We start from the raw sequence: 17850 nt of genomic DNA, 5'->3' as shown, positions 1-17850 counted from the left end.
ATGCTGGGGCCGGCAGCATGGTCCCAGCTCCTACTTTTCAGAGAACACCCTCCTCAGTCTTAGGGAGGAGGCAAATGATCAATCAGGGAAGACACTCCCTGCCCCGTTGGCCCCGGTGCAGCCCACCCTCGGAGTGCAAAACACGGCCTCCCTTCTTCTAGAAGTCAAACTGCTTGTACAGCTAGAGCAACAACAATAATCATGGCCAACAGCTGAGGGCATTGTGCTAAGCTCTGTACCCCCATATTCCCTGCAACCGCAACGTGAGCATGATCCTTAGTCCCATTTTACAGACAAGGAAAGGGAAACTGAAAGAAGTGTTAACAGACTCGGTGTGGGAAGTGCTGGAACTGGATGCAAACCCAGCCTACCCCAGGCCTCACTCTTAACCCCTGCCTGACCACTGTTAACACCTCCCTGATGGCCCCAGAAAGCCTCCCCCACAAGCATAGTGCTCAGCCCTGTTCGTTCACTGTCACCAACACGTGCCATGGAAGGCCCTGAGGCCAGGGTGAGCCTGGCACATTGCTGTGTCTGATGCCATTCCTCTCCTCGGTCCTGCCAGGGCTGTTCCTTCCCTTGCCCTGCTCTCTGCTGGTGCCTGGAGCCCTGTGTCCTGGATCCCATCAAGCTAGTGTCCCCAAGCCCAACTCAGTGGCTGCCAGGGAAGCAGAACTTTGATAGGGTCCTCCTGAGCCCTAAGAAGCTGCACAGATTTCAGTCTCCCCTCCTTCCTCCTCCTGGAGACGAGTGCACTGGCTCACACCTGACCTTCGAGGACCCTGTCCCCCCATTAAAGGGGTGTGTGTAGCAGCTCTGGTTGCCCTGGAACCCCCGAGACTTGCCCCAGCAGGCTCACTGGCATCCCAGCCCCTGGCCCCACCGGTACTAGCTGACACTGGCGAAGGGGTGCTGGGGGATTGATAAAGGGTGCTCTTGCCCAGGGCATTTACGGAACAGAGGATAAGCCAACATCTCTCTTTCTAAGAACTCCAGCATTCAGGTCCAAATTTGAGCTCAAACCCTAGGGAACACAAGTTCCCCTAAGTCTCCCTGTCATCTCATCTCTCTGAGCTCAGTTTCCTCATCTGCTCAGTAGGGCTGGCAGTATCCACCTCACCTTTCTTTTCCCAGGGCGACTGTGATGATTAAAGAAGTGAGACCACCCCATGGCCTCCCCACACAGCCTAGCCAGGGCCAGGCACGTGGGCAGACTCCACAGATGCCCAGTACGGACCAGGGAGGTCAGATCTGCTGAGTCGTTTGGGACAGGTCTGGAACAAAAGCTGGGGTCTGTGCTGAAGACGCTAGGGGTGGAGACGGGGTGGCCTGAGCACAACTCTACAAGCAGCTGTGGTTCTCAGAGGGATTGTACCTGACACACCTGCCGTATGTGACAGGCGGCTGGAGCCCAGGGCATGTGGTCTCTCCTTCCCGCCTGCCCCTTCCTGAACTGGTGGCAGGCTGGCTCCTTCCCAGGTCAATCAGGGTCACTTCCCCCTTGACCAGGCCCAAGGACGGATGAGTATGGTGAAGGGGAGTGAGGCAAATTTAGAACCTCCACCTTGGGTATACCCCTACACAGCATATTACAACACCTGCTGACTTGCTCTGCCCATTTTACAGACTTGCCAACTGAGATGCAAACAAAAAGCAGCAGCCTAAGGTCACACAAAGCTCCCTTAATGCTTCCACTCAGGGCTGTTTCCTAGCACAGCCTGGGGAGAGGGTGGGCATGTACGTCTGTACACATGCGGGGCACCGTGACGTGTCTGGTACCACATGCTCTGGGACCCAAGAACTGAACGTCCCAGAGAAAGAAAGGCCAGAACAGCCTTTGAGGTTCACTAGACTGGACCAAGGACTCAACATCCTGCCTTGTCTTTGGCTTGTCCCCAACCTGGGAACTGGGTAATTCACCAGCTGGAGGTGGCCTGGGGTGCCAGAAAAGCCAAGTTCAAGGACACACCCCATTGAAGGCAAGCCCCCTCCCTCACCTTCCTTCTGGGGGATTGGGAGGAGTTGGAGGCTTTGAGGGGCCTCCATGCTCCAGGTAACCTGCTCTCATTGCCCTCTTCCACAGCCTAGCACAAAATCTGGGCACCTGCGTCCCCTCATCTCACCCCAAAACTACCACTCTGGATCAAGCCACTACCCCTCTCTACCCCAGCACACAGCTGGGGAGCTATCAGCCAATTCATCCACCTAGGGCCCTGTGATTCCCCCTCTAGGAGTGCTCGAAGTTCCTACCACATCAGGGCATTTCCTGCTCAAAACACTTCTTGCAGCTTCCTGGTACACTTGCTCACCAACCCAGCTCCTGAGACCTACGAGTGAAGACAGGCCCTTCCAGCCTCATCCTTCCTGCTCCACACAGGCTGCTGCCAACCCTCACGCACACTGCACACCTCCGGGCCTCTGTCTAGCACCCACATCTGTCTGTCCTGCCTGGCCCAGTGCACACTTGCTGTGCTGATTCAACAATCCTTGCACCTGAGGCCTAGACTCTCGGTACAGGCGAAGGCGGCAGCTTGGCAGACCCGAGTTCCTCCCCTGCCACAGATGCTAACCAGAAGCTCCTGTATTGAACGCAAGGCCTAGAGAAGCCAAAACTGAGTTAGTAGCGCCTACAAGTCAGAAGCCTGGGGTCCTTGCCCCATTGCTGGTATTCCCCAGCCTCATGATCCTGGCAGGACCCCCATTCTTCACCAGGCCTGAGAAAGGCTTTGGGACAAGAAAGACTCAGAGACTCAACAAGGTGGGTCCTCCCTGTTCCTCAAAGTATCAGCCAGCCCCACTCTTTCCAAGACCTGGAAGTCCTCAGCCCCTTGGTTAGTGCCTGTGGCAGGACCAACTGGCCAGAGCTCACAGTCTGAACCCTGGTGAGCCACAGCTAGTCTCGGGTAGTGAGTGTGAAGTGGAAATAGCTCCTGGGATGGCCCACCAAGCAGTGGTAGTCAGCAGGGGTACTTACCCTCTCCAAGTCCTGCCGCAGGTGCGTGAAGAGCTTGAGGCGGCGATAAAGCACATCTTGCTCCTGCTGGGCTAGGTTGTCCACCTCGTCGGTCTTGGGAGTCAGCAGCGGTTGGTTAGCATTGGCTTTCCTCTTCAGTTTCCAGTACTGGTAGATGAAGTCGACCAGCGCCTCTGCCAGGTTCAGCCGCTCAGCTACCTCAGTTGGCTCCACCAGCTCGTAGAAGTCTTCCTCCAGCTGCTGCAGCCGCTGCTTTCGTAGGGTCACCTTTTCCAGGTCCTCACCAGCTGGGCTAGGCTCTGCAGGTTCAGATGTGGGATCACCCCGAGGGCCCCCGTCACTGTGCTCCTGGCAGAAGGACTTGAACTTGACCTCATCGTTGTCAGCTAATATAGTCCGCATTTCCAGGCCATGGTCAAAGGCGCATGTGACGTGAAACGCCGTGATGCAGGAAGGCATGGAGCACTAGCGGGAGAGGAAGAGCAGCGTCAGGCTGAGCACGGGCAGGAAGGGAGCCTTGGTGGGGGCCAAGGAGGATGTTGGGTGCTTCCCCCAGTGTTCTACTGAGAGCCCAGAATACTGGTGAGACCCTAAATAAAATCTGATAGGACTTCCAATATCCTAATGAGCATGAAGCTGTGACAGGTGGGAAACAGGGAGCCCTGGAAAGAAACGGAGCTCAGCGCCATATATCCTGAGGAAGTCGACCACCAGAAGATGACCAGAAGATGACTGGCCAACCCCTCTGGGGACAAGCTGCATTTTTGCAGGGGCAAAACAGCTTTGAGATCAGAAGGCATCAAAAGAAAGCTGATCATGGCTCGTTACCTCTTCTGCAATGTTATCTAAGATAAGAACAATTGTTCCACCCCCCTCACCACCTGCTCTGTCTTCTGGGAGGTGGGGCTGGACTTGGACCCCTTCCTTTTCCTCTTGCCCTGGGAGCTCAGGGCCTGCGCCTCCCTCCCAGCCTCAGATGACAGCTGTGGGCGGCTGAAGACTAGTTCAGCAAGAGCCCATCCAACTATCCATGGCCATTTATGTCGGAGTTGCAAGGCATTCTGAAGGTCTTATGAACAAGTGAAAAGGAGCCCTGGTGGCACAGTGGTTAAATGCTTCGCTGCTAACCAAAAGGTCAGTGGTTCAAACCTACCAGCTGCTCTGAGGGAGAAAGACTTTTGATGATCCACTTCCATAAAGATTTATAGCTTTGGAAACCCTATGTGGCAATTCTATTCTGTCCTAAAGGGTTGTTATGAGTCGGAATCGACTCACCAACAATGGGTTTGGTTTTTGGTTTATGAATGGATGAGACACATCTAGTTGTGGCAATGACAACTCTGTTCCTGTACAGATAAGGGGGAGAAAGGATGACTCCCCCAACTTATAGACCAGAAGCATCAGCATCACCTGGGAACTCACTAGAAGAGTGAATTTTCAGGTTCCACTCCAGGTCTACTGAGCCAAAACCTCTGGGAATGGGGCCCAGCAATCCGTTTTGACAAGGCCTCCAGAAGATTCTAATGCACGCTAGAGTTTAGGAACCACTGCTATAGGCAGACTAGAGCAGCCCTGCCCTGTGTTGGAAGAGCCTCTTACCTCAGCTGGAGTAGAAGTTTGAGTGCTGCCCCTCCCACAAATCAAGTTTGACATCAGAAGAGAGATCAATGTACTTATCAGGCCCAAAGCACTTACTCTTGGGGAAAGCCAAGGTTCTCAGTACTGTATTGGGATGGTGAACCTTAGCTCCCCAGCTCCGCACCCCTCCCCGGAGGAATGGGGGATAGAGTAATGACCCCCGCCCCTCCCACCCCCGGTAGAGACCTAGTCCCACGCCTCCCTGGCCCATGGAGGTAGGTGAATAGAGGCAGCTTCCTGTTTCCTAGGCTGCCCAGGAGCACCCTGGGTGCACTGGTCCTTCTTGGGCTCCTGGCAGCAGGGGGTGGAGTCAGCCATGTACCTGGATGCAGGTGCCTGTGCACTCCTTGCAGAGACTGCAGGACAGAGCCCAGCGGCTGGCTGGGATATGTGAGATCTTGGTGATGGGCTCCATCTTCTCGGGGCAGCCAATGCTGACCTGGGCAGGACACAAGGAGCTACATCAGGGCCCTCGTCCCCAGCCTGTCTCCAAGGACCCCAAAGTAGGGGTTGTCTGCTGAAACCAGGTGGAGGACAGATAGGACAGGCCTCGAATCCAGATCCTTCCTGACTCCAAACAAGCATGGCTCAAAGGCCCAAGTCCCTTCTAGCGGTCCCAGGTCAACCATCTGGGTGAGTGTGTAATGTGTCCTCATCGGTGACTCATTTTCAATTGCTTATAAATGTACCAGAGAATGTGCATCAGTGCACATGACTGGTTGATAGTGTGTGTCTGTGAATGGGTGGGCCTCGAGGTGGAGGTGCATCTGTGTATGTGTGTATGTGTATGAAGGGTCTTCCTTTCTTCCATACCTCAGGCCTTTGCTAATAGCATCTCCAGAGTTCTTATTACAACATTTATATATTCTATGTATTTTTCTGGGCACCAGGAAAGGGCCCCATGACAGCATCTCTTGGGGGAACTTCAGGGCTCTCCTAGCCCATGGGCGATGTACCTCTATTCAGTCCCCTTCTGCTTCTATTGAGGCAGGTGAACCTATAACCCTCCCTCCTACTGGGAACAGCCCATCCACCTACCCCAGAGACAGAGCAATTTGCTCCCTACTGTTCTTACCTAAGACTGGAAGAAGGGCCCTTGCATGGATACCACACCCTGAGGCTGAGACGGCCCACAGAAGGACCCTCACTGGTTCCTCTGTCCCTACTATGCTCAGCCCAGAGTACACAGAAGTAGATCCAGCCCTTAAATGCTGATCTGGGAGCAAGTGACTATTGCTGACACAAACAGCTACCATGACAGAAGCCTGCAATGGGAGGCTCAGCAGGGGGAGGGCCACCTGCTGACAGGGCCACCTGCTTGCTCCTGGCTTAGGCAGCACTGAAGCAGGGCAACATTCTGGGTCAGGGGCACATAGCAGGGCCATGGCTGAAATGCTGGTGAACTTCAGTACTTCACATTTCATATAAAATCGGATGGGCTTCCATGAACCCAGCGTCTCTGCTAGCTCACTCTTCCCACCTGGACTCAGACGCAGTCCTGCCCCTCCACCCCACCCACAGCTGGAGCAGACCTACTACCCAAACTTTAATTAGGCTCACTGCCTGATTTTCTTTAAGATCAATGGCTCATTTTTGTTTTAAACCCGCAACTTCACATTGGTTGGAACCACTGCCTAGATTTGGATGGACCTACAATCTGCTTCCCCTACGGGCTGCTGCTTGTCCAGACCCCAGACCTGAATCCCCCAAGCCCCATAACTCCTTGTCCCATGGGAACTACCATCTGACTTCTGCCCAAGTCCACAAGCGGAGTTCCCTGGGGGCTGTTGCCTGACACCCTCCTGTTTTAATGTAGGTCCACTGCCTCAGTTCCTGAGGGCCAGCACTCTTTTCCCAGTGCCCTGCTGCCTGACCTTTGAGTTTCATGCAGACCCACTGCCCTACGGACTGTTCCCCCAGGGTGGCCCCACCTCCACACCTGCTCACCTCAGGAATCCACAGGGCACAGCTGACGTGCACCCACTTGGTTCCGCTTCTTGTTGGCTTCAGGGCTCCTCCTCGCTTGGGGCAGAGCAGGCACTTTGGCTGGACACCCAGGGCGCATGTCCGGCACAGCCAGCTGCCCGTGGGCACCTTGAGAATCCCATAGCACGCCTGGGGAGAAAGCAGGGTGGTCATGAGTCAGAGACGTTGGCCAATTCACATGTGGTCAGCAGGCTACTGGGAACAGCCCCAGTCCCAGCCCCGAACTACCTTGCTATGCTGCCTCCAGCCTCCTGGGAAGCTCTCTGCCTGCAGAGTGTGCCTAAAATGTCACCATTTATGTAAAAGTCCTCTGTGTTTCGCTCAGGTCTGCCCCCTGCTGGGGACAGTCACTTTAACCAGAGGTTCATAATGTGTAATGGACTTTAGGAAGGTCCATGAAGCCCTTAAGTTGAATACACAATTGAGTACGTACACTGCCTAGGGACAAGGCCCAGAGGGTTCAGATTATTTACACAGAGATCTGTCAGCAGGGCTCCTCCTGATGTACCCAGGGCTTGGGGAAGACATGTGGGCCTAAGAGTTGCTGGGGATATGGATGCACAAGGGGTGTACTACCTACCCACCTGCCAGCCAGGTGAAGCCCCTGACTCTGAGCTCCCCAGCAGCGATTCCATCAGCAGTGGGTAAGGGCAGCCTCAAAGTCAAATTCAGAGTGGTTTTCCCAGAGAAGGGTCCCCTGGGTCCTAGTCAGGTCTTCTGTAAACAAGGCCCAGAGATGCAAAAAACCTAGCAATTTGGGGCCCAAGGTCAAGGGGGTGGGGGCTGGTTAGGCCACACCTGGTTGATAATACCAATAATGGTAACAAATATTCACGGTCCCTGTCAGTTAGTATGCTGTTTTAAGCAAATAACTCGAAGTAAGTAACTTAATCCTCTCACTTTTATTTACGGTTATGGAAACAGAGGCCCAGAAAAGTTAAAAAATTGGCCCAGCCTGACTGAAACTGGAGGGACGCCAGAGGACATAGCCCCCGGCCTCTCTGTGAGCCCAAAACTAAAATCATTCCCAAAGACAATTCTTCAGACAAAGATTAGACTGGACTATAAGACATAAAACGATACTGGTGAGGAGTGAGTTTCTTAGCTCAAGTAGACACATGAGACTAAGTGGGCAACACCTGTCTGGAGGTGAGATGAGAAGGCAGAGGGGGATAAGAGCTGGCTGAGTGCACATGGGAAATCCAGGGTGGAGACGAGTGTGCTGTCTCCACCCTGGAGCAACTAGGGTCACGTAACAATGTGTGTATAAGTTTTTGTATGAGAAACTGACTTGAATTGTCAACTTTCACTTGAAGCACAACAAAAAAAGAAACTGGCCCTAAGTCCCCCAGCTCGTGAAGAGTAGAGCCATGATTTGAAACCAGGCAGCTTGATTCCAGGCTTTACTCTCCATCACGACGCTGCGCTGCCTCTTTCTAAGTACAGGATGGCAAGAAACAGAGGAGCAGGGCTTCAGGGGAGGGGGACCCGGGTGCTCCGTGGAAAATGTCAGAGAGAAGTCAGGAGAGAGAATTAAAAGAACACCCAATCGGAGTTTACTCAAGTCTGACTGGCAGGGCTGGGTCAAAGGGCCCTGGGTGTCCCTAGCACCACAGGGCACTCACGCCATTCCCTTCCTCCCTCCTTTTCCCTCCTCCCTAGGGGTCTTTGCTCAGTGCCCCAGTGCTCCTACAGCCAGGAAGGCCAGCTCCAGGCAGAGGGATGGAGGCCCACCCAGGCAGTGTATGTGTGTGGGGTTTCGGGACACTGAGGAGCTACCCACCTGGTGCACACAGACGTTGCACTTGTCACAGAAGACCATCTCGTTGCCATCCTCGCCCTCGGGAGAGCGACACACGTCACAAACCACATCCTCATCATACTCGATGCCCAGCCCCTCCTGCGTCTCGATGGCCCGTGCCATGTTCTGGTGGCACAGTGTCTCTAGCTCTTCCAGCACACGCTCTAAGGTCAGCTCGTCCAGCTCCGGCCTCTCTGCAGGGAGGAGAGCAGGGCAGGGTGTTAGCAGCCCAGAGGTACAGGAAGGTTCCCACTTATCAGCTGTGTGATCTGTGAAAAAGCAGCCTCCGTCTCTGGGCCTCAGCTCCATTGTCTGGCAGCTCAACGAGCTGGACCAGGCAATCTCCAAGGCCCCTGTCCATTGTGGAATTCTGACTTTAGATAGCCTCCCTGTGACCACACAGATATATGTGCACAGGCAGATCACCAGGTGTAGGGAAGTGTCCCGGCTGGCTCCAGAGAATCTACTGCTTGCATTGTGTGTATGGGGGGATCTCTGAAGGTGGCTGAGTATGGCAGAGCTGGCCCTCCCTGGGACATGTGAGTGGGCTCCAGCTAGGAGCTCTGACCAAGTGACCCAGCTGACCCCTGGTCCCATTTGTCATTCTAGATTCACTGTGTGCTTCCGTATTCTTCATACAACTTTCATTCTTACTACCGTAGTCCCCGGAACCAAGAATGTCATTTACGTATACTATTAGTTTTCCCATCAACAGCTGCAGAAACTGAGGCGTACTGACATCAAATAATTTCTCCAATCTATAATGGTGTAGGGACCTCACGCCCCAGATATGTGCCAAAGTCCAGTCCTAGCCACTGCCCTTCTGAGATAGGATATTGGGGTTTGGAAGAAAGCCCTCCCTGTCCCCCCACCCCAATCCTGTTCTTGGCCTGGTGGGTCACCTACCCATCTCCTTGAGCTCTGAGTTAATGAGCTCCAGCCAGTAGGCGTCAATCTCGTCCAGGTCATAGCGGCTGCCTTCTGGCCAATCGGGCTGGGAGCCCTCACCAAATTCAGAGCTGCTCAGGGACACCTGGGTAGGGGGGCCTTCCAGTGGTGGCAGGATCCTAGGAAATCAAGACGGGGCGTCATGAGGAGAGGGACCCTCAGCTTGCCACCCACACTGGGTTTAGGGAACTCCAGTGAGAATTTCTGCCCCTCATCAGTTGGCTGAGGAGTTGGTAGACAAGTAAGGCTACCAGACTTTGATGCCAAGCAGCCCCCTCTTCCATCTCCTACTTACATTTCCTTCTACCCACATCCCTGCCCAGCACAGACTGACATGACTGTGGGTAAACAGTAAGGACACTGAAGATCCAAAGGGCTTGGGGCAGAGCGGGGGATGGAAGTGGGCTGATTCACAGCCCTTGCTAATTCTATAAACATCCTACCTGCCTGGAGCACATATCCGCTAGCCCTCCCATCAGCGGAGCTGGGCCTGAGCTATATAAAGCCCAAGGATCTGGCTATGCCTTGACCAAGACTGTAGGAGGTGTCCCAAGTCCTGTCCTGGGCTACCCCTTTGCCAGCCATTTTGGTACAAGGGGAATAGGGCCAGCTGGGTTCCATGTACTTCAGCATACCCCTCAAGGCTGGGAAGGAGCCAGGGACGGTTCCATGCCCTCATATGCCCTAGCCCCTCCTTCACCAACAGCCTGAAAACTCCATGGTCTTGAGTTGCCCAACCCTGCTACATAGTTGCAGCCCAGGGTGACTCTTGCTAGGTAACAGGTCACAGCCACCACAGGGGACACAGCGTAGCCAGCACTTCCCCTACATACAATGTTCCGTGATCAGGGAGTCCCTCACTATGGTGTTACCCGAAACTGGAGACTCTGGATACAAAGATGTATCAACTACAGTCCCAGGGTCCCATCCACAGCTCAGCCCTCCCTTGGGACCTTGGCTCTGTCTCTGAGGCATCTTGGCAGGGCCCTGGCTGCATGGTGTGGTGGACTCAAGTCCCAAGCTCCACCCTTCAGTGTGTAACTTTGGGCAAACCACTTCTCTGCGGCCCAGCATCCTCATCCATAGAGTGGAAGAGTAATAATAGTAACCTACCTGTTAAAGTTGGTGTGAAGTTTAAATCAATTAATACATGTAAAGCGCTTAGAAAAGGGCCTGGCACAGAGCAAGCACTATGTGTGTGTGAGAGTGTATATCTTAAGACCTCTGGATATCACTTCTCACTTTCTGAAGTGGAATATAAGGGCTTTTTGCTTTGGGAGGGCAGTTTCCCCCCTTGGCTCACATACGTGCTGTCCCTCAGTTCCTGAAGCCAGTTCAAAATGCCAACCCTTCCCACCTCCTCAACTGGTTGCTATGGTTATTGTTGCGGAGCCTGGCCTCCATCTGGTCATCCCTGCCAGGGCTGAGAGGCCCCTCACTTGCCCAGGAGAGGCCTCCTGGGGGTCGCAGGCAGGGCTGCCAGGGTCTGTGACTCAGCTGCAGACTGGGGAGGAGAGGGCAGGACCTTGGATGGCACAGAGACATGGCTGAGCTGTGGGGCCAGCTCTTGGGCTCCAGAAAATGCCCTGGGTGTTTGCAAGAGGGCCATGAAAGATGAAGGAAACAGAGGTCCAAACAGGGAGGAAGGATGCCCAGATGAGGCTGAGGGGTCAGGAAGAAAGGGAAAACAGCTTGGCACTACCTTGTACTACGTAAGATGGACAGATTAAGAAAGACCTTAAGCAATAATGGTGCCACTCCTCTCCAGTAAGTGATTCCAAACAGAAGCAATATTGTTAGTCCAACAAGTTCTCACTTTCCTTGTGAGGCTGTTATTTGAAATAACACATGCTTAAAAAAAGAAAGAAAAAAAGCCCCTAATTTTGTTATGACTTTGCTTTGCTTGTGCCCCAAGCATGTATTTAGCCTGGGCAGCCCTCCCTGAAATCCTACCACCTACCAGCCTAACTACTCATACCTGCTGGCCCTGTTGGCTGCCACCTGGCCAGGCCCCTTGAGGCCCAAGATCACGTCTTCTCTCTGGGGATCTGAGGCTACGGGGGGCTCACACCACAAAAGGTACTTCCTGTGCTTCCTGGAGCTCTCTGCTCCATCTGTTTGGCCCCTTCTGGCTCTGGCTATGGAGGAAGCTCTCCCACCAGGCGTGGACTGACCTGATCCTAGTCTTGCAGTAGCAAGGCTGAGGTCAGTTGGAAGGAGGTAGGTGGGACTGAGGTCTGGGGAGGTGGGATGGGTCTCTCTACTCCAGAAGACCAGACACCAGAAGCTGGGTCTTTGTGCCACACGGAGCTCAGCTCATGGTCTCCGGGAACAGGTTCTCCCATGAGGTGGACAGGGAGGACCAGGCAGGGAGGGAGGGACAGAGGCAGACTAGGGTAGAAGCTGGGGGGAGGGCAGTCAGAGTCAGCATCCCAGAGTGACCAAGGCACAAGGCTCTCTCTCTCTCTCTCTGGGCCTCACGGGGGCACCCTGGGCTCCTTCCCGTGGCCTCTGATTTCCTGACCCAGCCCACTAGGCCCTAGCGATCATTCAGGGAAGTCCCCAGAATTTCCCGACTTCCTCATCTATGATACGGGGACAGTAATACATACGTTATATGGCTAATATGATAATTAAATGAGAAAATGAACATGACAGGCTCAGCTTAGCAAGTACTTGGAAACAAAAGTCCTATAACAATTACGATCATGCTGACTGCCTTGCTGGCTTCTAGATGAGGGCTGTGTGGTGAGAGGCACCCACCAGGATGGAGGGGCTGGGCTGGAGAGGGAAAGCGGCATGAGCTCATTCCAAGAGAACACCTCCCTTCCCCCTCCCTACCTATCCTCTGCAAAGATCACGGGCAGGCTGTGTTGGCTTAGGGCAGCCATGTATGCTGGGAATGTATCTGAACACCAAAACTGCCTGCACACGTGTGCTCTCCTCTTGATGTCAACAGATAAGACACCGTATAGGCAGACTGAAGCCAAGCTACTGGTGTGGAAGCATCTGCAGTTAAGTACCCAGGCCAGCAGATGTTTCCAGAACCACCTGACATTGACATCAAGGAGGGAGGACAAGACTGCTGGGTCGAGCCTAATCAGGAATCACCTCTCTCTGCCCAGCTGATGGCTGGCTCCTCCCCCACTGCCCTGGGCCCTGGCATGAGCCAGGCACTGCGGCGCTAACTTAGCACACATAGTCTCACCTAATCCTCACAACCACAGGGTCAGGCAGGTAATGTTAATATGCCCACTTTATAGATGAAGAAGCAGGATCAAAGAATTCAAGTAGTAAACAGCTCCTTAGTCTGCAGAGGTGAAGGCGTGAGACTGGCTGGGGGTGTGACCCAGGTTTCTGACCCTGGGCAAGGGTGTAGAAAATAGATTTATTCTCCAAATCCCACACGTACCCCCCATGGGGCCCCCAGGTTCTCCAGAGAGACCTGGGCTCCCCTGATTCTCAGACGACTCTGGACAAGTGTTGGTAGGTATTTGGCCCTTAGGAGTGGGTGGCAGGAGACAATGGAGGAGGAGTGGTCCTTCCCAACACACAGTCCTCATATAGCACCTGAATGCGGGCTCAGGATCTACTCCGCCTCTCTGATTTCATGCCTAGCACAGGGCTGGCACCAAGCAGGCACTCAGTGTATATGAGCCAGCCATGGGTGCAGCTGCCAGGGAAGCAACAGCGCCAATGTCAAAGGGGGTGACAGCTGCAATTTTTGTCCCAGGCCTGGTCTCCATGGCCCCGAGCAAGAGCCACAGGGCTGCCAACGCCATGAATAAACTGTCAATAACCCAAGCTGCCCAGTTGAGGCCACATGACTATAATACAGGGCCGTTAGGCCCCTCTGGCTGAGGACATGACTCGGAGGGTTTCCCAGGGTGCAGAAAGAAGCACTTGGCTGAACTCTGCAGCTGGTGGCGAAGTCCGTGCCCATGTGGCAGCCTCCTGACAAGAGCCTCCAGCCACAGGAAGGGCTCTCTGCCCCACACAACCCAGAACGCTTCGCAGCCCAGAGAGGACTCATCCCGACCTGGCCTTGGCAAGGGGCCCTCCACGGAGGCTAGTAGTAGCCACCATATCCTAGGCATCGGCTGTGTGCCAGGCCTTGACTCCTCCTTTAAGAACCTTTTGAAAAGTTCATGAAGCCAAGACCATGGCTGCGTTAAAAATGAGTTAAAAGTCTGATGATTTTCTTAGTAAGATCTGCTTTCGGGACCCAGTTTGGATCTACTTCAATCTAATCCATGGCCAGTGTTCATAGACAGCTTGCTGTGTGCCAGGCATTTTCCACACACTGTTTCTCTAAATCATCTCAACAACCATATGAGGTAGGTGGTGGTGTTACCATTTCCACTTTACCGACAGGGAAACAGAGGCCCAGAGGGATTAAACTCCTGGCCCAAGGTCACATTGAATCTGAGTGGTAAGAAGCAGGATTTGAACCCAGGCAGTCTGGCTCCAGAGTTGATCCCAAGCCCAAGCTGTTAGCCTCAAAGATCTACTGCAAGTATTTCTTGAACATTTCAGTGGTTTATGGGACAAGAGAATCAAATACAGAATGGAGATGAGCTAGAAAGGGAGCCCAGGACTGGTAGGTCCCCTGCCTAGGAAGCAGCCTCTGTTGCTCTCCCTTGTCCCTATGGGCTCCCAGCCTGGGCCACCTGGCTCACCTCACCACGGGCTCTGGAATGGCCTCTGCCCCAGCGGGCACCTGCACACCTTTCTCCCACTCCTGTCGCCATGGGTCCGCCAGGATATAGTAGTCATCGGGGCTGAGCTGGTATGAGTCCGGGATCTTCATGGCTGTGATCAAGTCTGTCCGAAAAACCTGTCAGGAGCAAGAGTGGCTTCAGGCTAAACCCAGCACAGTGCTTTGTGAACAGTAGGTGTTCAATAAGTGTGTTGGCTTGAATTTACATGTGTTCTGACCTGCTGAGGGACAGAGTTTGAGTGATGGATGGGGGTAGCACCTAAATGGAAGGAAAAGACTTGCAAAGAAAGGCAAAAATTGAGGAAAAAATGGATGGCAGAGAGGCTTCTGTCAATGCAATGCTGCCATTAAGTGACTGTTTAGGGAATTTCCGTTGAGGCCTAAAAGTACGTTGTGTATTTGCAACCACAGGCACAAGTGGAGGTGTGAAAGAGTACAAGGGTTGAATACCAGGAGCTTATGCAAATAGCTGAGGGTGAGGGTGGGGCTTGGGGCAGCCTAGAGAATGTCTTCACATGGGTCAGGCCCTTCAAGGTCCCTCAAGAGCAGGGATACCACGTCTCCTAACTTGCCACTGACTCTATGTTACCACCCTCTATGTGTGTTGCAGAAGGAGTATAGGGTTTCCTTCTATCTTCATCAAACTCATCTACATCCCCTCAAGGCAGGCCGTAAGTAACTAGACAACGAAGTGTCGGTTTACTTCTGACGCTGGCTCACTCGAGGAAACTGCTCTTTCCAACATTGGCTGTCTGTTGCTCCTCCTCCCTCCATCCCAGAACAATCTCCAAACCCAGCCCCAGCCAGCACTGGCAATGCTGCCTGCCCCAGTTGACCGATCTCACTGTGGCCCCCACAAAGGTCTGTTGTGGGACTTGATGGCACCTCAAGACAGCATGAGACTTGCTCAGGTACCAAGTGATCATCACTTGAGAATCACAAGTCACAGAAGAATTCACATCTCTGAGTCAAGAAAAACCACTTCAAGGAGAATACCAGTCCTCAGATGAAACGCCAACCCCCTCCATCCCAAATCAGCGCCCACTGACATGCCCCAGGGCCAAGTCAGCTCACTCAGCCTTCCAGAGACTCATGAGACACGAAGTCAGTGGTAATCTCTGCCTGCTGGGGGCCAAACTCATTGGCTGTGTGGGCCCTATTTGAGTCGAGGGCCATAAGCACACATAAAAAAAAGACTGAAATAGTGCCCAGATGGGGCTGGAAGCACCATCTTGCAGAAGTAACCTAATTAACGTTTACATCTAGCTGGAGAGGTCCCTGGCTTGAAAAAGGTCAAGTTTCTTGAAGACTCTATTTGCCAATACAGTTTAATTGTTAAGACTAACACCCTAACATTTAATTAGGGTGCTAGTGTGAAAAAATTAAAATGAGATTACGATTAAATGCTAATTAAACAGAAGAAGGAATGTGGCTAAGATTTCACAGCCCTGATAATTTGCATATCTTATTAGCAAGCAGTAAGACAGCCAATACTTGAGTGCAGCCTGGGGGGCTGGGTGCTTTCTGGTGTCTTCTAGCAATCCCCATTTTCTGCCTGGGGCCTTTCCCAGCTGAGGCCTCGGGAGACTACCATGCCCAACAGGCCCAGGGCTAGGTTACTTCCTCGTAGGCCTAGGGTGAACTGAACCCGAAGTAGGCTCAAGGCTGCCTCAAAGTTCTCCAGACTCAGTCAGGCCAAGGGGAGTGGCATCTAAAGCCCTGCTGTCCTCAGATGACACAGGGAGCTGCCCACCTGGGACAGCCCATCTCCTTACCCAGAATTCAACTCTTCAGGAGCCCTGATATTGTTGCCCTCCTAAAGAGGCCCAGGTGAACAAGAAACCTCTTGCTCTTCCCTCATTCTCAGCTACAGTTTAAATGTCACCTCCTTGGGAATTCCGTCCCTAACACCCCGACTCAGAGTGCCGACTGCCCTTGACAGAGACACTTTCCACCCTATCACCCGCCTTCATTTTCTTCCCAACACTTAAATGCCTGGAAATTATCTGGTCCATTCGTATGTGCTTGTTTCTTGTCTTGTTGCCCCAGCCACACTTGTCCTGTTCGCTGTATTCTCAGCGGCCGGTGTGATTACTAGCACATAGTACTCGCTTGGTAAAGAGTAGCTGAGTGATGAATAAACGTATAAATGAAAAGGTCTCCCTGGGGTATTATCTGATGAATTCGAGGCCCCCAGTGGGCTCCTAGGCAGTGCTTTTTGAATCTCTCTTGACTAGCTGAAGCCCTGGTGGTGCAGCGGTTAAGCATTCGGCTGCTGACCAAAAGGTCAGGAGTTCAAATCTACCAGCCAATCCTTGGAAACCCTATGGGGCAGTTCTTTTGTCCTATAGGATCGCTATAGTCCAAATCGACTCGCCAGCAACAGGTTTGAGTTTTTATTGACCGGCTGCAACGAGTCTCGGTGGTGCAATAGTTAAGTGGTCAGCTGCTAGCCATAAGACTGGCAGTTCGAACCCATCTAGTGGCTTCATGGGAGAAAGACCTAGAGATCTGCTCCCATAAAGACTACAGCCTAGCAAACCCTATGGGGTAGTTCTACTCTGTCATGGAGTCGCTATGAGTTGGAAATTGAATCAACAACGTACAACAACATTGGCTAAGACACCTTGTAGACACATCCGGAGGCTGAAATCCTCAACTGTGTGAACCTGAGTGCTGTCCGCAGGGACTGAAGCCCAAGGACCAGGGCTCAGAAAGACCAGAGTGCCAAGCCACAAAAGCGGAGGGGCCCTAACCTAGGCACAGGCTTGGCACCAAGAACTGGGGGCAAGAAGGGATCCTGGGCTCAGCTCCAGAGGCCCCTCCTGTTGCAGTTAGGGAAAGTCAAGAGAGGAAGGTGTCTGGTTCCAAGAAGGGTCCCCAGTTTTGTCCTGTGTCACCCCGGGAGCAATAGGCAGACACTATGGGCCCTTTCAGGCAGAGGACTCCTGGGAGCCTAGAAAAGACAGCATACTCATGATGATACCAGATGACACCTGAAGAGCCCTGGGTACCGAGTACCAGTCTAAGGACTACCCTTAAATTTATTATTAATCTTTTAACCAACTCTATGAGGTAGGTACTACCAACATCCCCATTTTACAGTTCAGAACCCTGGACTCAAGTTAGTTAAGTAACCTACTCAAGGTCCTACAGTTTGGAATTTGCAGAGAAGCCCAGGCTAACACTCTTGAGCCATCACACCCCGCCCCCCACCTCCAGCTTCCCTGCCCCTTCAGCCACGTGCTCATGGGGGTTTTCGGACTTGGCCCAACACCCCAAGTTAACTTTAGGTCAAATCAGATGGTTTGCCCAAAGGCTGGAATATGCAAATGTGACAGCAGCCCTTGCAGGTCCCAAGCCTTCCAGTGGCTCTCCAGTGCCTTCAGAAAGGGCTGCAGGCTCCTCCCTGGCCCCGTCGCCACAGATACATTGGCAGCCTCCCCAGCACTGTGTGCTTTGCCAAATGGGCTGGCCTATTTCATCTTTAAGATCTCACTCCAGCCCAGGTCTTCTCCAGGAAGCCTTCCCCGATCCCAAGCTGGGTTCTGTGCCTCATCGGAATCCCATAGCCCCTGTATTGGAATCTCCTGGTTTCTTGCTATGTGCCTATTCCATTAGAAGATAAGACTCGGTGGGGCCTGGCTGGGCCTCAACGTTGGAGCCCAGTGGGTCTGCCACAACTTTCTGTGGTTATTGCTCAAGGCCATGGTTGGTAACAGCTGGGCAACTGGGTATTCCATATCTACCAAAAGAGCCTCTGTACATTAATATAAAACCTGT

The 17850-nt window shown here is 53.1% G+C and overlaps 1 protein-coding gene across 12 annotated transcripts in view; it reads right to left on the bottom strand.

Moving 5' to 3' along the window:
- Positions 1–17850, bottom strand: part of JADE2 (jade family PHD finger 2) — a 58804-nt gene that overhangs the window by 19580 nt on the left and 21374 nt on the right. For 4 of the 12 annotated variants that reach the window (XM_010590704.3, XM_064276360.1, XM_064276370.1 and 1 more), the window contains 6 exons: positions 14027–14184; positions 9306–9466; positions 8382–8593; positions 6560–6727; positions 4935–5051; positions 2975–3439 (listed from right to left, as the gene is read on the bottom strand). In XM_010590704.3, coding sequence (XP_010589006.2) covers positions 2975–3439; positions 4935–5051; positions 6560–6727; positions 8382–8593; positions 9306–9466; positions 14027–14184 — 1281 coding nt within the window. The remainder of the gene's footprint in view (positions 1–2974; positions 3440–4934; positions 5052–6559; positions 6728–8381; positions 8594–9305; positions 9467–14026; positions 14185–17850) is intronic. The other 8 variants (XM_064276429.1, XM_064276416.1, XM_064276426.1 and 5 more) reach the window with 3 other exon arrangements.

This window comes from Loxodonta africana, chromosome 2, assembly GCF_030014295.1.
Source record: "Loxodonta africana isolate mLoxAfr1 chromosome 2, mLoxAfr1.hap2, whole genome shotgun sequence".
Taxonomy (NCBI): Eukaryota; Metazoa; Chordata; class Mammalia; order Proboscidea; family Elephantidae; genus Loxodonta; species Loxodonta africana.
Note: the sequence above shows the minus strand (reverse complement) of the source record. Positions and strands in the feature narration are given on the sequence as shown.